The 15,925-nt window shown below is 63.3% G+C and overlaps 1 protein-coding gene across 2 annotated transcripts; it reads right to left on the bottom strand.

The window, feature by feature from the left end:
* Positions 1-1,645: 1,645 nt before the first annotated feature.
* Positions 1,646-14,202, bottom strand: IL10RA (interleukin 10 receptor subunit alpha). 2 transcript variants are annotated; one of them, XM_070426149.1, is made up of 7 exons: positions 14,083-14,202; positions 12,159-12,279; positions 10,682-10,866; positions 8,131-8,300; positions 7,165-7,315; positions 5,841-5,950; positions 1,646-4,060 (listed from the first exon to the last, which is right to left on the bottom strand). In XM_070426149.1, exons 1-7 carry the CDS (start codon positions 14,150-14,152, stop codon positions 3,152-3,154), a joined length of 1,716 nt encoding a protein of 571 aa, XP_070282250.1. In that variant the 5' UTR covers positions 14,153-14,202; the 3' UTR covers positions 1,646-3,151. The 2 variants fall into 2 exon arrangements, with proteins under 2 accessions (XP_070282250.1, XP_070282251.1); XM_070426150.1 differs by lacking the exon at positions 14,083-14,202 and adding an exon at positions 13,137-14,024.
* Between the last annotated feature and the right edge of the window lie 1,723 nt (positions 14,203-15,925).

Raw genomic sequence — 15,925 nt, 5'->3', positions numbered from 1 at the left:
CAGGTGCTGCCTGGGGGGGGTGGGGGGGCGGGGCCAAGGCCCGCGCCCCTGGGCTGCGGGCACAGTGGACCAGTGGGTGTGGGCCCTGCGATGGTGCATGTGCTGGCGGGGGACGGAGATATTTTGGGGAAGACGAGCAGACTCAGGCTGCAGCGATTGCAAAGCTGGGAAAACACAGTTCACAGAATTTCCTCTTCAGTCGACGTGGGTCCATTTCCCCTCTCTCCCTGCGAAGAGGAAGTTCCGTTCGCTCACGAAAGTGCAGAATCACGCACTCCTCAGCCTGGAAAAGCCCGGCACAGGTCACTTGGTTTAACAACAACCGGGCCTCCCGCTGGGGACTTCAGGCCGACTTCCCGAGAAGCCTGGCCCTCCAGCTCTCCCGTGGGGGGCGGGGGGGGGGGGGCCCTCCAGCAGAAGTCACTTCTCTGAAGGCACAGGGACCAGCCTCCCCCAGAACTGCCCCCGCCCCCGAGTGCCCCCCTCGGAGTGCAGGTGAGAGGCAGCGTGGAGGGTGCAGGGGAAAGAGGTGACCGAGGCTCAGACTGGGCCTGAGCCCTGGCTCTGCGCCCGGGGGCTGAGGGGCTGAGCGGCAGCGCAGCGGGCCCCGTGGCTTTTCTCGGAAGGCGCTGCTTTCAGAAGGCATGCGGCTCACTTCCGCACTTAGAAGCAGCACCTGGGCGCACCCAGGCCCCAGTGCGGGCTCCCGAGAGGCCTGGCTGGCTGCCTTCTAGAGCGAGGCCATGCGGAGTCTCCGTCCCCAGCTGTCGGGACTTACACACAGACGCTGTCCTGCTGTCCTGCTTCCCCTCAGGGACCCGCAGACTTCCATTTGCACGCATTTTCGCTATCTTTCACTTTCATCTTTCCCAAGAAAAACTGCTCACCTCCCTCTCAGCTTGAAGACACTGACAGCCCTAGCCCGTTTGGCTCAGTGGTTAGAGTGTCAGCCCACAGACTGAAGGGTCCCGGGTTCGATTCTGATTGCAAGCTCGATCTCCAGCCGTGGTTGGAGTGCGTTCGGAAGGCTACCAATAGACATGTATCTCTCTCACGTCGGTCAATGTTCTCTCTCCCCCCTCCCTTCCACTCTCTCTAACAGTCAATGGGAAAACATCCTCGGGTGAGGATTCACAACAACAAGAAGCCAATGACCATGGTTGCTGCGTGTGCCTGGCTGGTGTGAAGCTCCTCAGATGCGGTCTCATTTACACGGCACGGCCATCACTCCCCGCTTACAGACGGGGAACTGAACGCAGTTAGAAAGGATCGGCCATTCGCCCAGGGCCACAATGAGTGTTGGCCCAGGCCTTGCTCCAGGCCTGTCCCTCAGTCCTCAGGACAGCAGCACACCTCATTCATTCCCACCCGCAGTGATCAGCAACCACAGCCCCACACCAGCTGCTGTGCCATCAGAAGCCCTCCTGTGGTTCAGGGGGCTGAGCGCCGGCCCGTGAACCTGAACTAAGGGGTCACCGGTTGGGCGGGCTTGACCCCAGTGGGGGCCTGCAGTAGGCAGCCGATTGGTGATATTTCTCTCTCCTCGTCAATATTTCGATTTCTCTATCCCTCTCCCTTCCTCTCTCTTTAAAGATCAATAAAAACATTAAAAAAAAAAAAAAGAAATCTGACTGGTTTCCCATGATTCTTGTGGTCCTGACAATTTATTGGAATAAAACGACATCACTCTTTCACACAGCTGTGTTCCAGGCACATGACACCTACTTCCCCCACAGACCCGCACGCCCCAGGACCAAGACGAGCCAGGCACTGTGTTCTAGTTTCACAGATGAAGCGGAGGAGGACGGGACCACCCAAGGTCACACAGCGAGAAACAGGGGAGCTGAATGAGAACTTCGAGGCTCTTGGAGTTGCCAGAATTCTTTACTGCGCAATGCGGTTCTTCAATAAATAAGACAACGGAATAAGTAAACCTGGCCCGGAACCGGAGGAGTCCGCCCTCAGGCCTGTCTCCAGAGGGAGCTGGTCCCAGGCTGGCCTAGCGCTGCCTGGCCGAGTGAGTGTTCTGGCTGGACTCCCTGCGAGGGAACGTCTATTCCCAGCTGCCCGAGTGCAGCCGTGGATGACAGGGGCAGCCCCGCCCGCCACCCGCCCCCCTCTTCGCCCACGGACTGTAAGCGGCTGTGAATTCATGTTCCAGACTCACGGGGAGCCGGCGCACACCTGCCCCTGCCGGGCCCGGTGCCTGCAGTTCTCGGGCCTGAAGCCTGGACGTCCGCTCGGGGCCTCTCCGTGCGGGACGGAAGCTGGCTGTGTGCAGACGCAGGCCCGCGGTACCTTCCTCCCACCCAGCCCGGCCCGGCCCGGCCCGGCCCGGCCCGGCTGGCAATGTCGCCGCAGGGGCCAGCTTCCAACGGAGAGCCCTTCATTTCACTGGTGGGAGCAGGCCCGAGGGGAGGCCAGGTCGTGCAGCTGAGCATGGAGAGCAGGGCGCACAGCCCGCGCCCGTCCTCTGGGTCCGCAGCTGGGCGCCAGCGGCAAACATGGGCAGGTGCCAACCTCAGCCTCGGGCAGACCAGCTGGTGCCCACACCCAGGGGCTGCCTGCAGGCCGAGATGTGACCAATGCAAATTGCTGAGGTTTCACTGCTGCTGTCAGGGGTGTGGCCCGGGAGCAGCCGTTCTCCTTGCTGGGGAGAGGGAGGTGTCTGCACACCGACAGGACACCCGGAGGGTGGGTTCTGAGCCACAGGCCCTTTCGGGGCTCGGTTCCTTTCATCCCCCACCGGCTCCATCCTGAGAGCTGACCTGGGAGGCCTGCGATGCGGGAGCTCCTCCCCGGGACCTTCCCAGGCCGGTGGTGGCCAGCTGACCACTCAGAGGCACACGTGGTCACTGCTCTCTCCTTTTCCCTTAGACATGAGCCTGCTGTGAGGCCTTGACACAAGCCTGGCTGGGAGCTGACTTCAGCCCGGCGGCCTCACCCCGACTCCAGGAAACCCGGATTCCCTGAGCAAACAACCCTTGTCACAGGCCGAGTCCGGGGAGGGAGGAGGCTCCGCCAGAACCTGCAGGGCCCGGCACAGCGGAGAGCAGCGCCCAGGCTGGCATCGTGCCCTCTCTGAGCTGGGCCCCTCCTCAGACCCGCAGGGCATGGCTGAAGTCAAAGGCAGCCCCTTCTTGTGAGTCACTCACTCACTGGCATGCAGACTGGAAATCAGGGGCAGGGTGACCAGGTCTTCGTCGAAGCTGCCCAGGAGGCCGCCCGGTGCCGCCACGCAGCCCAGAGGGGCGAGATCCTGGGCAAAGCTCCACTCCGATGTCCCCAGGCCCCCACAGCTAGTCAAGCCCAGGAGTGACCATTCCTCAGTTGCGGGGTTCCACTGTCCAGCCAGGGCCCCTGAGGGAGCGAGAGCCACTTCTGGGGGGTCCTGTTTCAAGTAGCCCTTGTCCAAGGCTGGTGGGGACCAGGCTTCCTTGGCATCCAGGCACATCCTGAGTTGGGGGACAAGGCCATCGGCTGAGGAGGCCTCTTCTTCCAGGCAGCCCGCCGTGGCTGCCTGCTCCTCCCTGCCTCTGGTCTGTTTCAGGTAGCCCTGAAATTCCACCACAGCCGGGTCTTCTCCCTCCGTCGCTTCAGGCCCCCGGGGACCGACGTGGCCCAAGGTTGAGTCACCCCGTCCATCCCCAGGCTGCCCCTCAGAGTGGTGGGTGAGGCCAATTCCGCTGTCCTCCTGGCCCTGGCCCCCCGCCTGCTGCACCCAGGGCTCCGCGCCGGGACTCAGGCTGGGCTCCTGCAGGCAGATGCCGCTGTCGGTGCTGGCACTGCTGCAGCTGCTCTCGGGCTCCAGGGAGGCCCCCTTTCCCAGGGTGCCCCCGGCCTGGGGGAGGGGGTCCGGGAGGAGGAACTGGGGCTCCTCGGTCTGTAAGGACGGCTTGGCACTGCCGAAGCCACTGTCGGTGCTGCCGTGCAGCTTGGAGTTCCTCAGCTCCGGGGACACCTTGGCGAGGGCCTGCTCATCGACGGCATGGATGGTGTCTCGCGTCTCTGGGCGGGGGAGCTGGCTGACAGGGCTGAAGGGACTGGGCCTCCCGAAGACCTGGAGAGGGGAGGGAAGAGGGGGTGAGGCGAGGGTCCCCTGCAGGCACCCACCCCGGCTTCGCCAGGGGAGGCCGTGGTTGGTCCGTGAGGGACGCTCAGGGGGCACTGCTCCAGGAAGGGGACACAGGCCTGGAGGACACCCCCTCGTTCCTTTGGTTTAGTTCCAGACTGAGTTTTCTCCTAATGAAATTCTCAGGTCAGCTCAGGCCCGGATACACAGAAACCTGCATTCCTGGGGCCCAGGCGCAGGACGGGCGGATGGGAGGGCCGCGTGTTCTCGGTGGCTGTGCTTTAGCCCCGAGAGCAGGCTGGCCGCGGCGGGATCTAAACGTGTGTTCCTGACTCTTTTGACTATGACCCCAAATAAGAAAGGTGCTTTATAACAATCCGTGTGCAAGCAGCCCATGAATATACACCTCATGCAGGAATAACTACAACGGCTCACAAAACGGTGATACTGCCTGTGGCCTGGGACCTATGCTGTTCGATTCTATTCCATCCTCCTCATTTGTTTTTAAAAGGCACACACACAGGGTGGCCGCCGTGTGGGCAGTGGGACAAGCACAGAACCAGGACGCTGACTGCCCAGGGCCCCAGGGGAAACCGCTTAATGCTGACTCTTTTGCCCCTCACAACGGGTTCCTTCTGCCCTCTCGCCCCACCCTCTGCTGGCGAGTCACCCATTGGAGGGCAGGCCCGTGGGTGCTCTCCTCTCTGTACCACCCTCCCCGCCCCCCAGCTCTGGGGCCCACACAGGGAATATGCTCTAATACCCGTCCGGCAGGCAACACCACGCCTGGGCCCTCGCATCTGCTCAGAGCCCGAGAGAGGGCGCTGAGCCACGTCTGCCGGTCAGAGTAGCCCTTCAAGGTCCCTGGCCCCCGGCTCCCTGTCATACCTCTACCCAGGGCCCTGCAGCTAAGAAAAGAGTTCTTTTTTGCTGGAAAAGGACCGGAATTGAGCCAGGCAGCCTCCCCCCCCCCCCCCCCCCCCCACCTTCCTGCTTCCTGGACCTCTTCCTCAGAACACTTTCCGAGGGTCTCCATCTCTCTCCTTGTTTTCCCCAGAGACCCTGGCTCCCCTGGAGGCCCTCTGCAGCCCTGAGCCGCGGTGGGGGGAGAGGGGCAAGCTGAGCCCCAGGCCGGAGACAGGCCTCGGAGATGCAGCTCGGCCTGGAGGTTGTGCTGCAGGCTGCTTACCCGAGGGCAGCCTGTCAGCACCGGGAGGAAGAGGGACGGGGTGAAGGAGGGGGTACAGATGTCAGCATCCTCACGGCCCCTCCTCTCCAGCACCCAACCCCCCACTCCCCTCTCCACTCCGAGAGCAGCCCAGGGCCGGCCCTTCCAGCCCTAGTCCTTTCTCTGAGCATCTTCTGGCCACAAGGCGTGGGGAAGGCTGGGCTCCCTCGGACTCTCCCTGGCTGTGTGGCCCTGCGCCTGTAACAACCTCTCTCTGCCTCAGTTTCCTTACTTGTCAAAGGAGGACAATAAAGGCCCCTGCCTCTGAGGTGCTCATGCACAGGCCGGTCCGCGACCGATTGTGAGTTAAACAGGAACAATGGAGAGTGCGGGACGGGGCTGCTCAGGGTGCAGGCCCCCCGGGCCGCCAGGAGGCACCGCTCTCAGCACCGGGTGCTGCGGTCAGTCCTCCCTCGGCCCAGGGTGCCTGGAGGTGCCTCCTGATGGCGTCGGGCTGAGGGGAGGACGGGCTGAGACTGGGCACCTGGCTTCCCAGGCCTGTGGGGCTGCGGGCCGGGCAGCGGCCGCCCCGAGACTCACCAGGACGGCGGGCAGCTTCCGCGGGTGCCGCAGGTACAGGCGGAGGGCCACGGCCCCGCAGAGCAGCAGGACGAGGGTGAAGGAGACGATGAGGTTGGTCATGGTGAAATCTGCAGCCCAGAGACCAGAGAGAGGCGCTGTGGCCGGGCCCGGGGCACACAGAGGGGCAGTCCTTGGGGTCCCACGGCCGCGCTCGGGAGCTCCTCGGTGAGTGGCCCAGGGGACCCCACCACCCAGGCTGCCTCTACCCATGTCTGGGTCCCGGGGACCCTGCCTGCGCCGACTCTGCCTGAGAATGTCTCACCGCCCATGACTGCTGCCGCCCTCGAGCTCAGTCAGCACACAGGCCAGCGAGTCGGGGCACAGCGGGCAAGCACAGGGGACGGCAGCTGGGCCTGGGTTCAAGTCCCAGCCCCCACCTACTAGCCGTGAGCCTCTGAGCCGTGTCCTCATCTATAAAAGGGGGAAATACGGCGCTGACCCCACAGGCTGGCTGTGAAGGCCACAGCGTGTCCCCTACCGAGTCTTCACCTGTTATCTATCGGACCCCGAGGACAAGCTCAGGAGGGAAAGACGATCGTCACCCCTGTCTCCACAGATTAGACCCTGAGGTCCAGGGAGGTGAAGGGACTTGCCCAAGGTCACGGGCCTCCGAAAGAAGAAGCAGGATCTGAACCCAGACCCCTACGCCACGCTGCCGCGTGCGTCAGCGAGTGACTGTAGAAGACACTCGAGGCTGGACCCACAGACGGCGCCTCACTGCCGACATGGGGAGGCTTGAGTGGCACCGAGCTGGGCGTGTCCTTCACACCCCAAAGGGCCCTGCGAAGCTGTGAGGGCTCACTGGCTCCTTCCCAGGCACTTCCCACACCTGGCCGGGCACCCCGTGCCGGAGTGCGGGCGTGACTCATCGGGTGCCTGGCGGTGCCATCCTGAGGCGCTGCTTACAGCTTCCTCTGGGCACACCTGTCCCCAGCCACTGTCGGGACCTCCGGCAGGAGCCTGGTCTTCACGCGCCCCTAGTGCCCGCCGAGAGCCTGGCATCCTATTTATTGGCTTCAGCAGCTGTGGCAAGGGGCCCTGTCTCCTCCGAGGGCTGGGAGGGTAGGAGAAGGCCCTTCAGGGGACGCAGCTTATACCACCGAGCCTGGGCTTCCTCATCTCTCCCGGGGGCTGTGGGAGGATGGCTCACAGGCCTGGCAGAGGACGGGGAAGGGCGTGGGGCATGCCTGGGAGGGGGCATCAGCAGCTGCCCGGATTGTGGATGTGCGGCCCCTCCTGCCCCCGTCCATCGGGACCGCTGCCCTGACCCTGACCGACTCACACTGCCAGGTGAGCAGGAGGCACACCTCCTTCGACCAGATCCCCTTGTTCAGGCGCGAGCTCACAGCAGGCTTCACCCGGACACAGAACTCCCCAAACTCGCCGTTGGTCGGGAAGCTGAAGTTCTCGTGTTTCACCTTCTTGTTTGTGGACTGAAATGGAAACAACAGCAATAAACAAAACAGCTGGTTTCCCCGCAGCCCCCCGGGCCCTGAGCGCTGGCGGGCCTCAGAGCTGACGGCACCCCTCTGCTTCGTCCTCAGGGAACCAGCCCTGGGTTAGCAGCACGGCCGCGAGCCCTGTGGCCACCAGGACCTATTGTTACTTTGTGAATCCTCACTTGAAGGTTGTTTTCCCATTGATTGATTGATTTCATTTTATTTCTTTAGGGAGAGTGGCAGGGAGGGAGGGGTCAGGGGGAAAGAGAGAGAAACATCGATTGGTCCTCCGCCTGTGCACCGACAGGGCTGGGCTCGCACCTGCCACCGAGGTCCATGCCCTTGACTGGGAATCAGACCCACGACCCTTCCGTGTGTGGGCTGCTGTCCTCACCCTGAGCAGCAGCCGTGGGGCTACCTGACTTATTTTGTATTAAAGAGGAAAGGGTGGGTTTCGTAGGGGCTGAGGGCCTTCCCAGACGCGGTGAGCTCTGCTGTGGTGTCAGGGAAAGGATGGATTCTGCAGGTTCCAGAGCTCCCAGTTACGGGGTGTCAATGCCACAGCCCCTGAGCCTCACTCCCTCTCCATCCAATGGGATGAAACAGCTCCTCCAAGGGGATGGGAAACAATGGTTACAAAATGTCCTGGGTGGTGCCCACCCGGGGGGCAGTGCGCCCGCTGCCACCTGCAGGGGCACCGCTTGGGCCGGGTGCCCTCAGCTCCCTGCTCCGCCCCAGGTCCTCCCTCTGCCGGCACAAGGGGGCGAGGGGCAGGGGGCGTAGGTCCCACGGCCTTGGGAGCCCCGTACCTCATAGCGTCCGGGCACCTTGCGAATCTCGATCTCGTACTCGCGGAAGTGGGGGAAGATGCTCTCGTAGGTGTCGCCTGCAGGGGCCACCTTGGGCCTGGGCGGCTGGATCTTTCCAAGGACCCAGCCGTCGTGTACCTCCAGCTCCAAGCTGCCCACAGTCAGGCTCACTGAGGGGAGGCAAAGCCATGAGGCCCCCAGGCAGAGGAGGGCCTGCTTCCCCCCGTACCCCCACACACATGCCTGGCCTCCAGGGCCAAGCTGTACCCACTGTAACACCTGGGCCACAGCCTTCCAACCTAGCGGACCGCTGGGCCTTGCTGGGGAGCACGTTACAATGACAGATGCCCTGGGTCCATTCAAGGCCCATTCGAAGCTTGGAAGCTGAGCCAGGAGACATGCGGGGTGTAAGCACCCCCGGGAGAGCCTGCAGCCAGCGGCGCCGGCCCACACACAGGCGCTGGGACCACGACCCTGACATCCTGGACCCCCGGTCTGACCCTGACACCCTGGACCCCCGGTCTGACCCTGACACCCTGGACCCCCGGTCTGACCCTGACACCCTGGGCCCCCGGTCTGACCCTGACACCCTGGACCCCCGGTCTGACCCTGACACCCTGAGCCCCCGGTCTGACCCTGACACCCTGGGCCTCTGGTCTGACCCTGACACCCTGGGCCCCCGGTCTGACCCTGACACCCTGGACCCCCGGTCTGACCCTGACATCCTGGACCCCCGGTCTGACCCTGACACCCTGGGCCCCCGGTCTGACCCTGACACCCTGGGCCCCCGGTCTGACCCTGACACCCTGGACTCCCGGTCTGACCCTGACATCCTGGACCCCCGATCTGACCCTGACACCCTGGGCCTCTGGTCTGACCCTGACACCCTGGGCCTCTGGTCTGACCCTGACACCCTGGACCCCCGGTCTGACCCTGACACCCTGGACCCCCGGTCTGACCCTGACACCCTGGGCCCCTGGTCTGACCCTGACACCCTGGGCCCCTGGTCTGACCCTGACACCCTGGGCCCCTGGTCTGACCCTGACATCCTGGGCCCCCGGTCTGACCCTGACACCCTGGGCCCCCGGTCTGACCCTGACACCCTGGACCCCCGGTCTGACCCTGACACCCTGAGCCCCCGGTCTGACCCTGACACCCTGGGCCCCCGGTCTGACCCTGACACCCTGGGCCCCTGGTCTGACCCTGACACCCTGGACCCCCGGTCTGACCCTGACACCCTGGACCCGTGGTCTGACCCTGACACCCTGGACCCGTGGTCTGACCCTGACACTCTGGACCCCCGGTCTGAGCCTGACACCCTGGGCCCCTGGTCTGACCCTGACACCCTGGACCCCCGGTCTGAGCCTGACACCCTGGGCCCCTGGTCTGACCCTGACACCCTGGGCCCCTGGTCTGACCCTGACACCCTGGACCCCTGGTCTGAGCCTGACACCCTGGGCCCCTGGTCTGACCCTGACACCCTGGGCCCCTGGTCTGAGCCTGACATCCTGGACCCCCGGTCTGACCCTGACACCCTGGGCCCCTGGTCTGACCCTGACACCCTGGGCCCCTGGTCTGACCCTGACACCCTGGGCCCCTGGTCTGAGCCTGACATCCTGGACCCCCGGTCTGACCCTGACACCCTGGACCCGTGGTCTGACCCTGACACCCTGGGCCCCTGGTCTGACCCTGACACCCTGGACCCCTGGTCTGAGCCTGACACCCTGGGCCCCCGGTCTGACCCTGACACCCTGGGCCCCTGGTCTGACCCTGACACTCCGGACCCCCGGTCTGACCCTGGGCTCTGCAGGGCAGGCTTGTCGCAGTCACAGCCTTCATCCCCACCGCAGGCGGAAGCTCCCCCTGAGTGGGCTTATCCGTGCCTCCCACCCCTGCGAGGAGCCTCCCCCCTTTTCCTCAGTGGCACCCCACCCCCCACTTCAGAGCCTCCCACTCTGACCCTGGCTAGTCCTTCCCTCACGGGGTGGGTGGGGGAGGGGGCTGGCCCCATTCCGCCTGCTGCCTGCTTCCCTGTGCTCAGCGCTTACAGATTCACTTCCTCTCCAGGACCCGCTAAGCACACCCCCTGTCCCACTGCCCAGGCACCCCGAGACTTCCCTCTGTAGGGTAAACAAATCCAGTTCCCTTTCCATCTCCAACAACTTGACTATTTTCATCTAACCCTTCTCCAGAGTCCTGACTCAGGCTGTTTTGCCTCGTCCGGAAGCTGAACTGACATGCTGTGCTATGGGAACACAGAGAACAGTCTAGACCAGTGGTTCTCAACCTGTGGGTTGCGACCCCTTTGGCGGTCGAACGACCCTTTCACAGGGGTCGCCTAAGACCATCCTGCATATCAGATATTTTCATTACGATTCATAACAGCAGCAACATTACAGTTATGAAATAGCAACGAAAATAATTTTATGGTTGGGTCACAGCATGAGGAACTGTATTTAAAGGGTCAGAAGGTTGAGAACCACTGTCTAGACTGAGCCTCTGGCTGTACGGGACCCCCAAAGCCAAGCTCCAGGCCCCGCGGGGGAAGCACCTTCGTCCACGGAGAAGCGGGTCTCGGTGACAGTCCAGTTGGAGCGCTGGCCTCCATCCACGGCCCGGACTTTGGCTTTGTAGCCGTTGCTGTGGTACAGGTCCAGGGTGGCCATGGTGAGGTCGCAGGACGGCACCGGGGTCTGGCTGCAGCTGGACACGGACCTCCAAGGCTCCGTCCCATACCTGGGGGGACAACAGGGTAGGCACTGGCTCCCACTCCTGTTCACACCCATCTTCTTTAAGAGGGAAGCAAGAGGCGGGAGCGGCCAGCAAGGCAGCCCTGGGTGCTTGCCCTGGCGCAGGGCATCTCATTGCCAGTGGCTCTGCGCTGGCCTGGGACCCCGAGCCAACTCTGTGTCTAAAGGCCCTCAGACTGAACTCTGACCGGCTCAAGCCCAGCTCCACAGGAGGACATGCTGCTCCTGCAACACAGCCCAATGTCCCCTCCCAGCCACACTCGCAGTCCTTGGGGCTCCTTGTTTTTAGATCTACTGTGGGTGCTGCTCCTGCTTCTCCAATAAGATAGACAAATCCCGAGGGGAAAGGCACTACTGTGCTTCTTCCCCCCAGAGCCCACAGAACACTGCTCGGTGCAGGTGACACAGCCAGCCCCCACCAGACAGCCCCCGCCGGCCAGGCTCCCACCGGCCAGCCCCCACCGGCCAGGCTCCCACCGGCCAGCTCCCACCGGCCAGGCCCCACCAACCAGGCCCCCACCAGACAGCCCCCGCCGGCCAGCCCTCACCAGACAGTCTCCACCAGACAGCCCCCACCAGCCAGGCCCCCCACCGGCCAGCCCCCACCAGACAACCCCCACCAGACAGCCCCCACCGGCCAGCCCCCACCAGACAGCCCCCCGCCAGCCAGCCCCCACCAGACAGCCCCCCGCCAGCCAGCCCCCACCAGACAGCCCCTACCGGCCAGCCCTCCACCAGCCAGCCCCCACCAGACAGCCCCCACCAGACAGCCCCCCGCCAGCCAGCCCCCACCAGACAGCCCCCCGCCGGTCAGCCCTCCACCAGCCAGCCCCCACCAGACAGCCCCCACCAGACAGCCCCCACCAGACAGCCCCCACCGGCCAGCCCCCACCAGACAGCCCCCACCAGACAGCCCCCACCAGACAGCTCCCCACCAGACAGCCCCCCACCAGACAGCCCCCACCGGCCAGCCCCCACCAGACAGCCCCCACCAGACAGCCCCCCGCCAGCCAGCCCCCACCAGACAGCCCCCACCGGCCAGCCCCCACCAGACAGCTCCCCACCAGACAGCCCCTCACCAGACAGCCCCCACTGGGCAGCCCCCCACCAGCCAGCCCCCCACTGGCCAGCCCCTGCCAGTGGTGGGTATGTGCCAGGGCCCTTCCTGGTGTCCCTTCAGTGGCAAGGCACCCACCTTTCTGTGCGGGGTGCTACACGGGGATGGCTGCCCCTCCCCCCTTTGCCCTTCCCTCTCCCTCCCCCCTCCCGCCTCTGTACCTCAGCAGCTCCACTTCATAGCGGGTGCTTTCCGAGGGATTCTGGATGGGCGTCCAGTGGAGAATGTGGTGGAAAAACTCTGCTTCGAACCACACGGATGGAGGGCTGGGCAGCGCTGTTCCTGGGGAGGAGGGTCAGTTTCAGGGCTGGCAGGGCCTGGGATGAAGATGCTGAGGGGGAGGGGAGCGAGCTTTTTAGCAGCTCCTATGGCGTGCCTTACTGTGAGCCAAGTACTCTACATATACTGTCTCATTCATGATCACAACAGCCACAGGCAGGCATTGATCACCCCGTTTCCTGGGGAGGAAATGAAAGCTCAGAGGGGCTGAGTGACTTGCCCAAGGCAACAGGGCAAGTCAGGGGAAGAGCGGGGCCCTGGGTGCAGGTGTCGGGCCCTTAAATCAGAGTCCTGTGCAGGCCGGTCAGAAGCAGAAGTGGTGGCTGAGAAGAGCCAGGCTGGGTGCAATGCATCCTGGGGAGGCGGCAGGGCTGTGGGCCTCGGCATGTCCACAGTGAGGTCTGGATGAGCTAGCCCCTGGCTCTGCCCAGCCCTGCCCCTGCTCCAGCCCCATTCCACGGCCTGCCCTCCAGCCTCAGACCGGGTCCCTGGTCTGGCCCAGCCCTGGCTCCGGCCCCTGGCCTTCTCTCTGGCGTCTCTGGGCCCACAGATACCTGCTTGTGGGCAGCTGCCCGTTTCTCTTCACAGGTCTGCTGGGCAACCCGGCTGAGGGCGTGCCCCCTGCCCAGGCTTCTATAACCAGATGCCCAGCCTCAGGTTGGGTGAGAACAGACAGAAGGCAGCTGCTGTTTCCACAAAGCGCTGACACCCTTGGCTCTAAGGGAGATACTGAAGACCAGTCCGCTCCCTCTCCTGTCTCCCTCCCCTGCCCTTCACCGTGGGAGAGGCCAGTGTGACTGAGCGAGTTATCAGACCTCACTGAACCCACTCTCGCATGGGTAAGAGGGCAACACACATACCGACACTGAGAGTCTTGTCCATCGAGCGCCATGAAACAGCTCAAGGCCGATCTCCACACTCAGTTCCCCTTCCCTCCTCCAGGACGCTCCTGCCTCTGTCTGTCAGGGACCCTCTCAGGCTCCCTCGCCTCTGACTACCTCTCTCTAATAACGCGTCCTTCTTCTAGCTGTCATGCTGACTTAGAAGTCTGCCTGTCCCTTGCTGGCTTTCTTATATTGTCTTTGATCTTCAAGTCTGTGTCTCGATTTCAAAACGTTAGATGGAAAGTGAGAGGCGCAGCAGGTCTTTGAGCTCCTGGTCATGTGAGCGGCTGCGTGTTCTCGGTCCCTCTGCCCTGGTCCCTGCACCTCCCAGCCTTTCATGCTCTCTCTCCAGGGTTAGTTGCTCTTCTTGCTGCAGAAACTCTGCAGGTCAGCCGCTGGTTAGGAGCCGGAGCTGAGGGGGAGGAGCGGGAGGCAGGGGCCAAGGGGGGGGGGGGGATGCCTCAGGGGCTAAAGAAGGAGCAGGATGACCAGAGGGGGTGGCAGGTGTCCCGGAGCGAAAGGCTGGGGTAGGTTAGCTGGAGGGCAGCGGGAAGGTAGGCAGATGGCAGTCGGGTAATTCCCACGGGGACGGGGTCCAGTCCTTTGAACTAGAGCAACAGGAAAGCCAGGGGCATGCTGGCGGCAGGTGGGTGGGCGATGCCTTGAGGAAGGGGGTCATTCAGCTCTCCCCCCGCCCCCCAAGCAACCCCAGCTTCCTCCACTTCCTGAAGAGTGACTCTCCCCAGGCCAGGCTCCCCAGAATGAGGGATCCGCGAGGGGCCAGATGATGGACGCCGCTTTCCCCAGAGGCCAAGCAGCGGGGTTCTCTGTGGGACACTGAACTTCCACGTAGGGGTGAGGACGGTGGGGGGCGGGCTTGGCCACTCACACAGCGGCCAGGGCAGGGCAGGGCCGTCCTTACCTTGCGCCCCGCAGCCGAGGCAGAGCAGCGCGGCCAGCGGCAGGACCAGGCTCGGCAGCAGGGGCAGCATTCTGCGCGCCCCGCATCCTCCGGGAGGAGCGAAGCGGGCTGCGCCCTCCAGCCGGCTCCGCGGGGCTGAGAGTGAAAACTCCGGCCAGCGCCCCACCTACGCCCGCGAGGCTGACGTCAGCGGGCGGGGCCTGGGGGCTGCCTCCCCCGAGCGCGGACGGCGGACCGCAGGCTGCTGGGGAGGATTGAGGATGCAGCTGCGGGGCTGGCGGGGGCGGGGGCGCTCCTGCCAGGGCTGGCTGGGCGGGTCTCCGGGCCCAGCGTGTGTGTGTGTGTGTGTGTGTGTGTGTGTGTGTGTGTGTGTGTGTGTGTGTTGGGGGTGCAACTGGCGAGGGGCAGCCTTGCCCCTTTGGGTGCGGAGGGCGGGGATGTGGTTGAGCTGAAGGTGGGATGGGGCGGGCTGCAGCCGCTGGGAGTTGGGGATGACTGTCCCCAGCGCTCAGGGTGGCCTGGGAGGACCTGTGAGTCTTGGCCTTGCCGAGTGCCTGGGGTGGCGCTGGTAGAGGAGTCCTCCACCTGACTGACTGTTTTTGGAGGGGCCCCCAGCCTCTTCTGGTTTCTCTTGCCTGAAACTTCATGGTTAGAGTTTTGTGTGTTTCCCCTGGGGTGGCTGGGTGACAGCTCCCCGAGGCAGACACAGCACCAGCCACTCAGCCCTGTGCCACTTGACTCACCTGAGGCCGCACCCCAGAGGCACAGAGCTGCTGGGTGTGGGACAAACATGGTCCCTTTCACTGTCGCTTCAGAGGGTGGAGGTGTCCCGGCTGCGTCTAAGGACGACTTTGGGACCAGAAAGACCTTACTTTTGGATGAAGGTGGGATCCCCCAGCTGCATGGATAGTGGAGAGGTAGATGCAGGTCCAACAGGACACTCGGTCAGGTCAGCCGGGGCCCTTAAGTGCTGCCAGGCCCTCCGGCAGCGGCGGGAAGGGTGCGGGGTTGAATGTGAGGAGTGGTTTTGCACCCGCTGTTGCTCAGCTGAGAGATGGAGTGTGGCCAATTGCTCGGAAGTGCCCAGGCGTGGCCAAGGGTGTGGCCGCTTTCAGAAATGACTTTTTAGTTCCCAGGAACCTTTTTTTTTAAAAAAAATATTTTTATTGATTTCAAAGAGGAAGGGAGAGGGAGAGCGATAGAAACATCCATGATGAGAGAGAATCATTGGTTGGCTGCCTCCTGCACGCCCCACACTGGGGATCGAGCCCACAACCCGTGACCTCCTGGTTCATAGGTCAACCCTCAACCCCTCAACCAGCCGGGCCCCAGTGACCTTTTGAAGGAATACACTGTACTGTTTCTTTCTGAACTTGCCTTTACTTTTGGTTTTTATTGTTGAGCTGTAAGAGTTTAAAAGTCGCACCCCATTATATTTTGAAAAAGGATTGCCCACACCCATTCTTCATTCACTCACATGGCAAATATCGCGGCCCACTCATGATGGGCTAGAGCTAGAGTCTAGACCAGCCATGGGCAAACTTTTTGACTCGAGGGCCACAATGGGTTCTTAAACTGGCCCGGAGGGCTGGAACAAAAGCATGGATGGAGTGTTTGTGTGAACTAATATAAATTCAAAGTAAACATCATTACATAAAAGGGTACGGTCTTCTTTTTTTAGTTTTATTCATTTCAAACCGGCCGGATCCGGCCCAGGGGCCGTAGTTTGCCCACGGCTGGTCTAGACCCTACTGTGGGGCTGCAACAAAATGATGATCCAAACAAGGCCCTGCCCCGAGAGATGGACACTCTAGCGAAGGGCAGAGGTGAGCGGAGACTTGAT

This window comes from Myotis yumanensis, unplaced genomic scaffold (genome assembly GCF_028538775.1).
Source record: "Myotis yumanensis isolate MYYU_CA2020_CCGP unplaced genomic scaffold, mMyoYum1.0.hap1 SCAF_10, whole genome shotgun sequence".
Classification (NCBI taxonomy): domain Eukaryota; kingdom Metazoa; phylum Chordata; class Mammalia; order Chiroptera; family Vespertilionidae; genus Myotis; species Myotis yumanensis.
Note: the sequence above shows the minus strand (reverse complement) of the source record. Positions and strands in the feature narration are given on the sequence as shown.

What these genes read in the sequence shown, in the direction of transcription:
- IL10RA (XM_070426149.1), bottom strand. Translation starts at nt 14,152, where the DNA reads ATGCTGCCCCTGCTGCCGAGCCTGGTCCTGCCGCTGGCCGCGCTGCTC. An exon ending in CCTCGGCTGCGGGGCGCAAG is followed by an intron (nt 12,280 to 14,082) that starts GTAAGGACGGCC and finishes CCTCCTCCCCAG; the next exon opens with GAACAGCGCTGCCCAGCCCT. An exon ending in TATGAAGTGGAGCTGCTGAG is followed by an intron (nt 10,867 to 12,158) that starts GTACAGAGGCGG and finishes TTGTCCCCCCAG; the next exon opens with GTATGGGACGGAGCCTTGGA.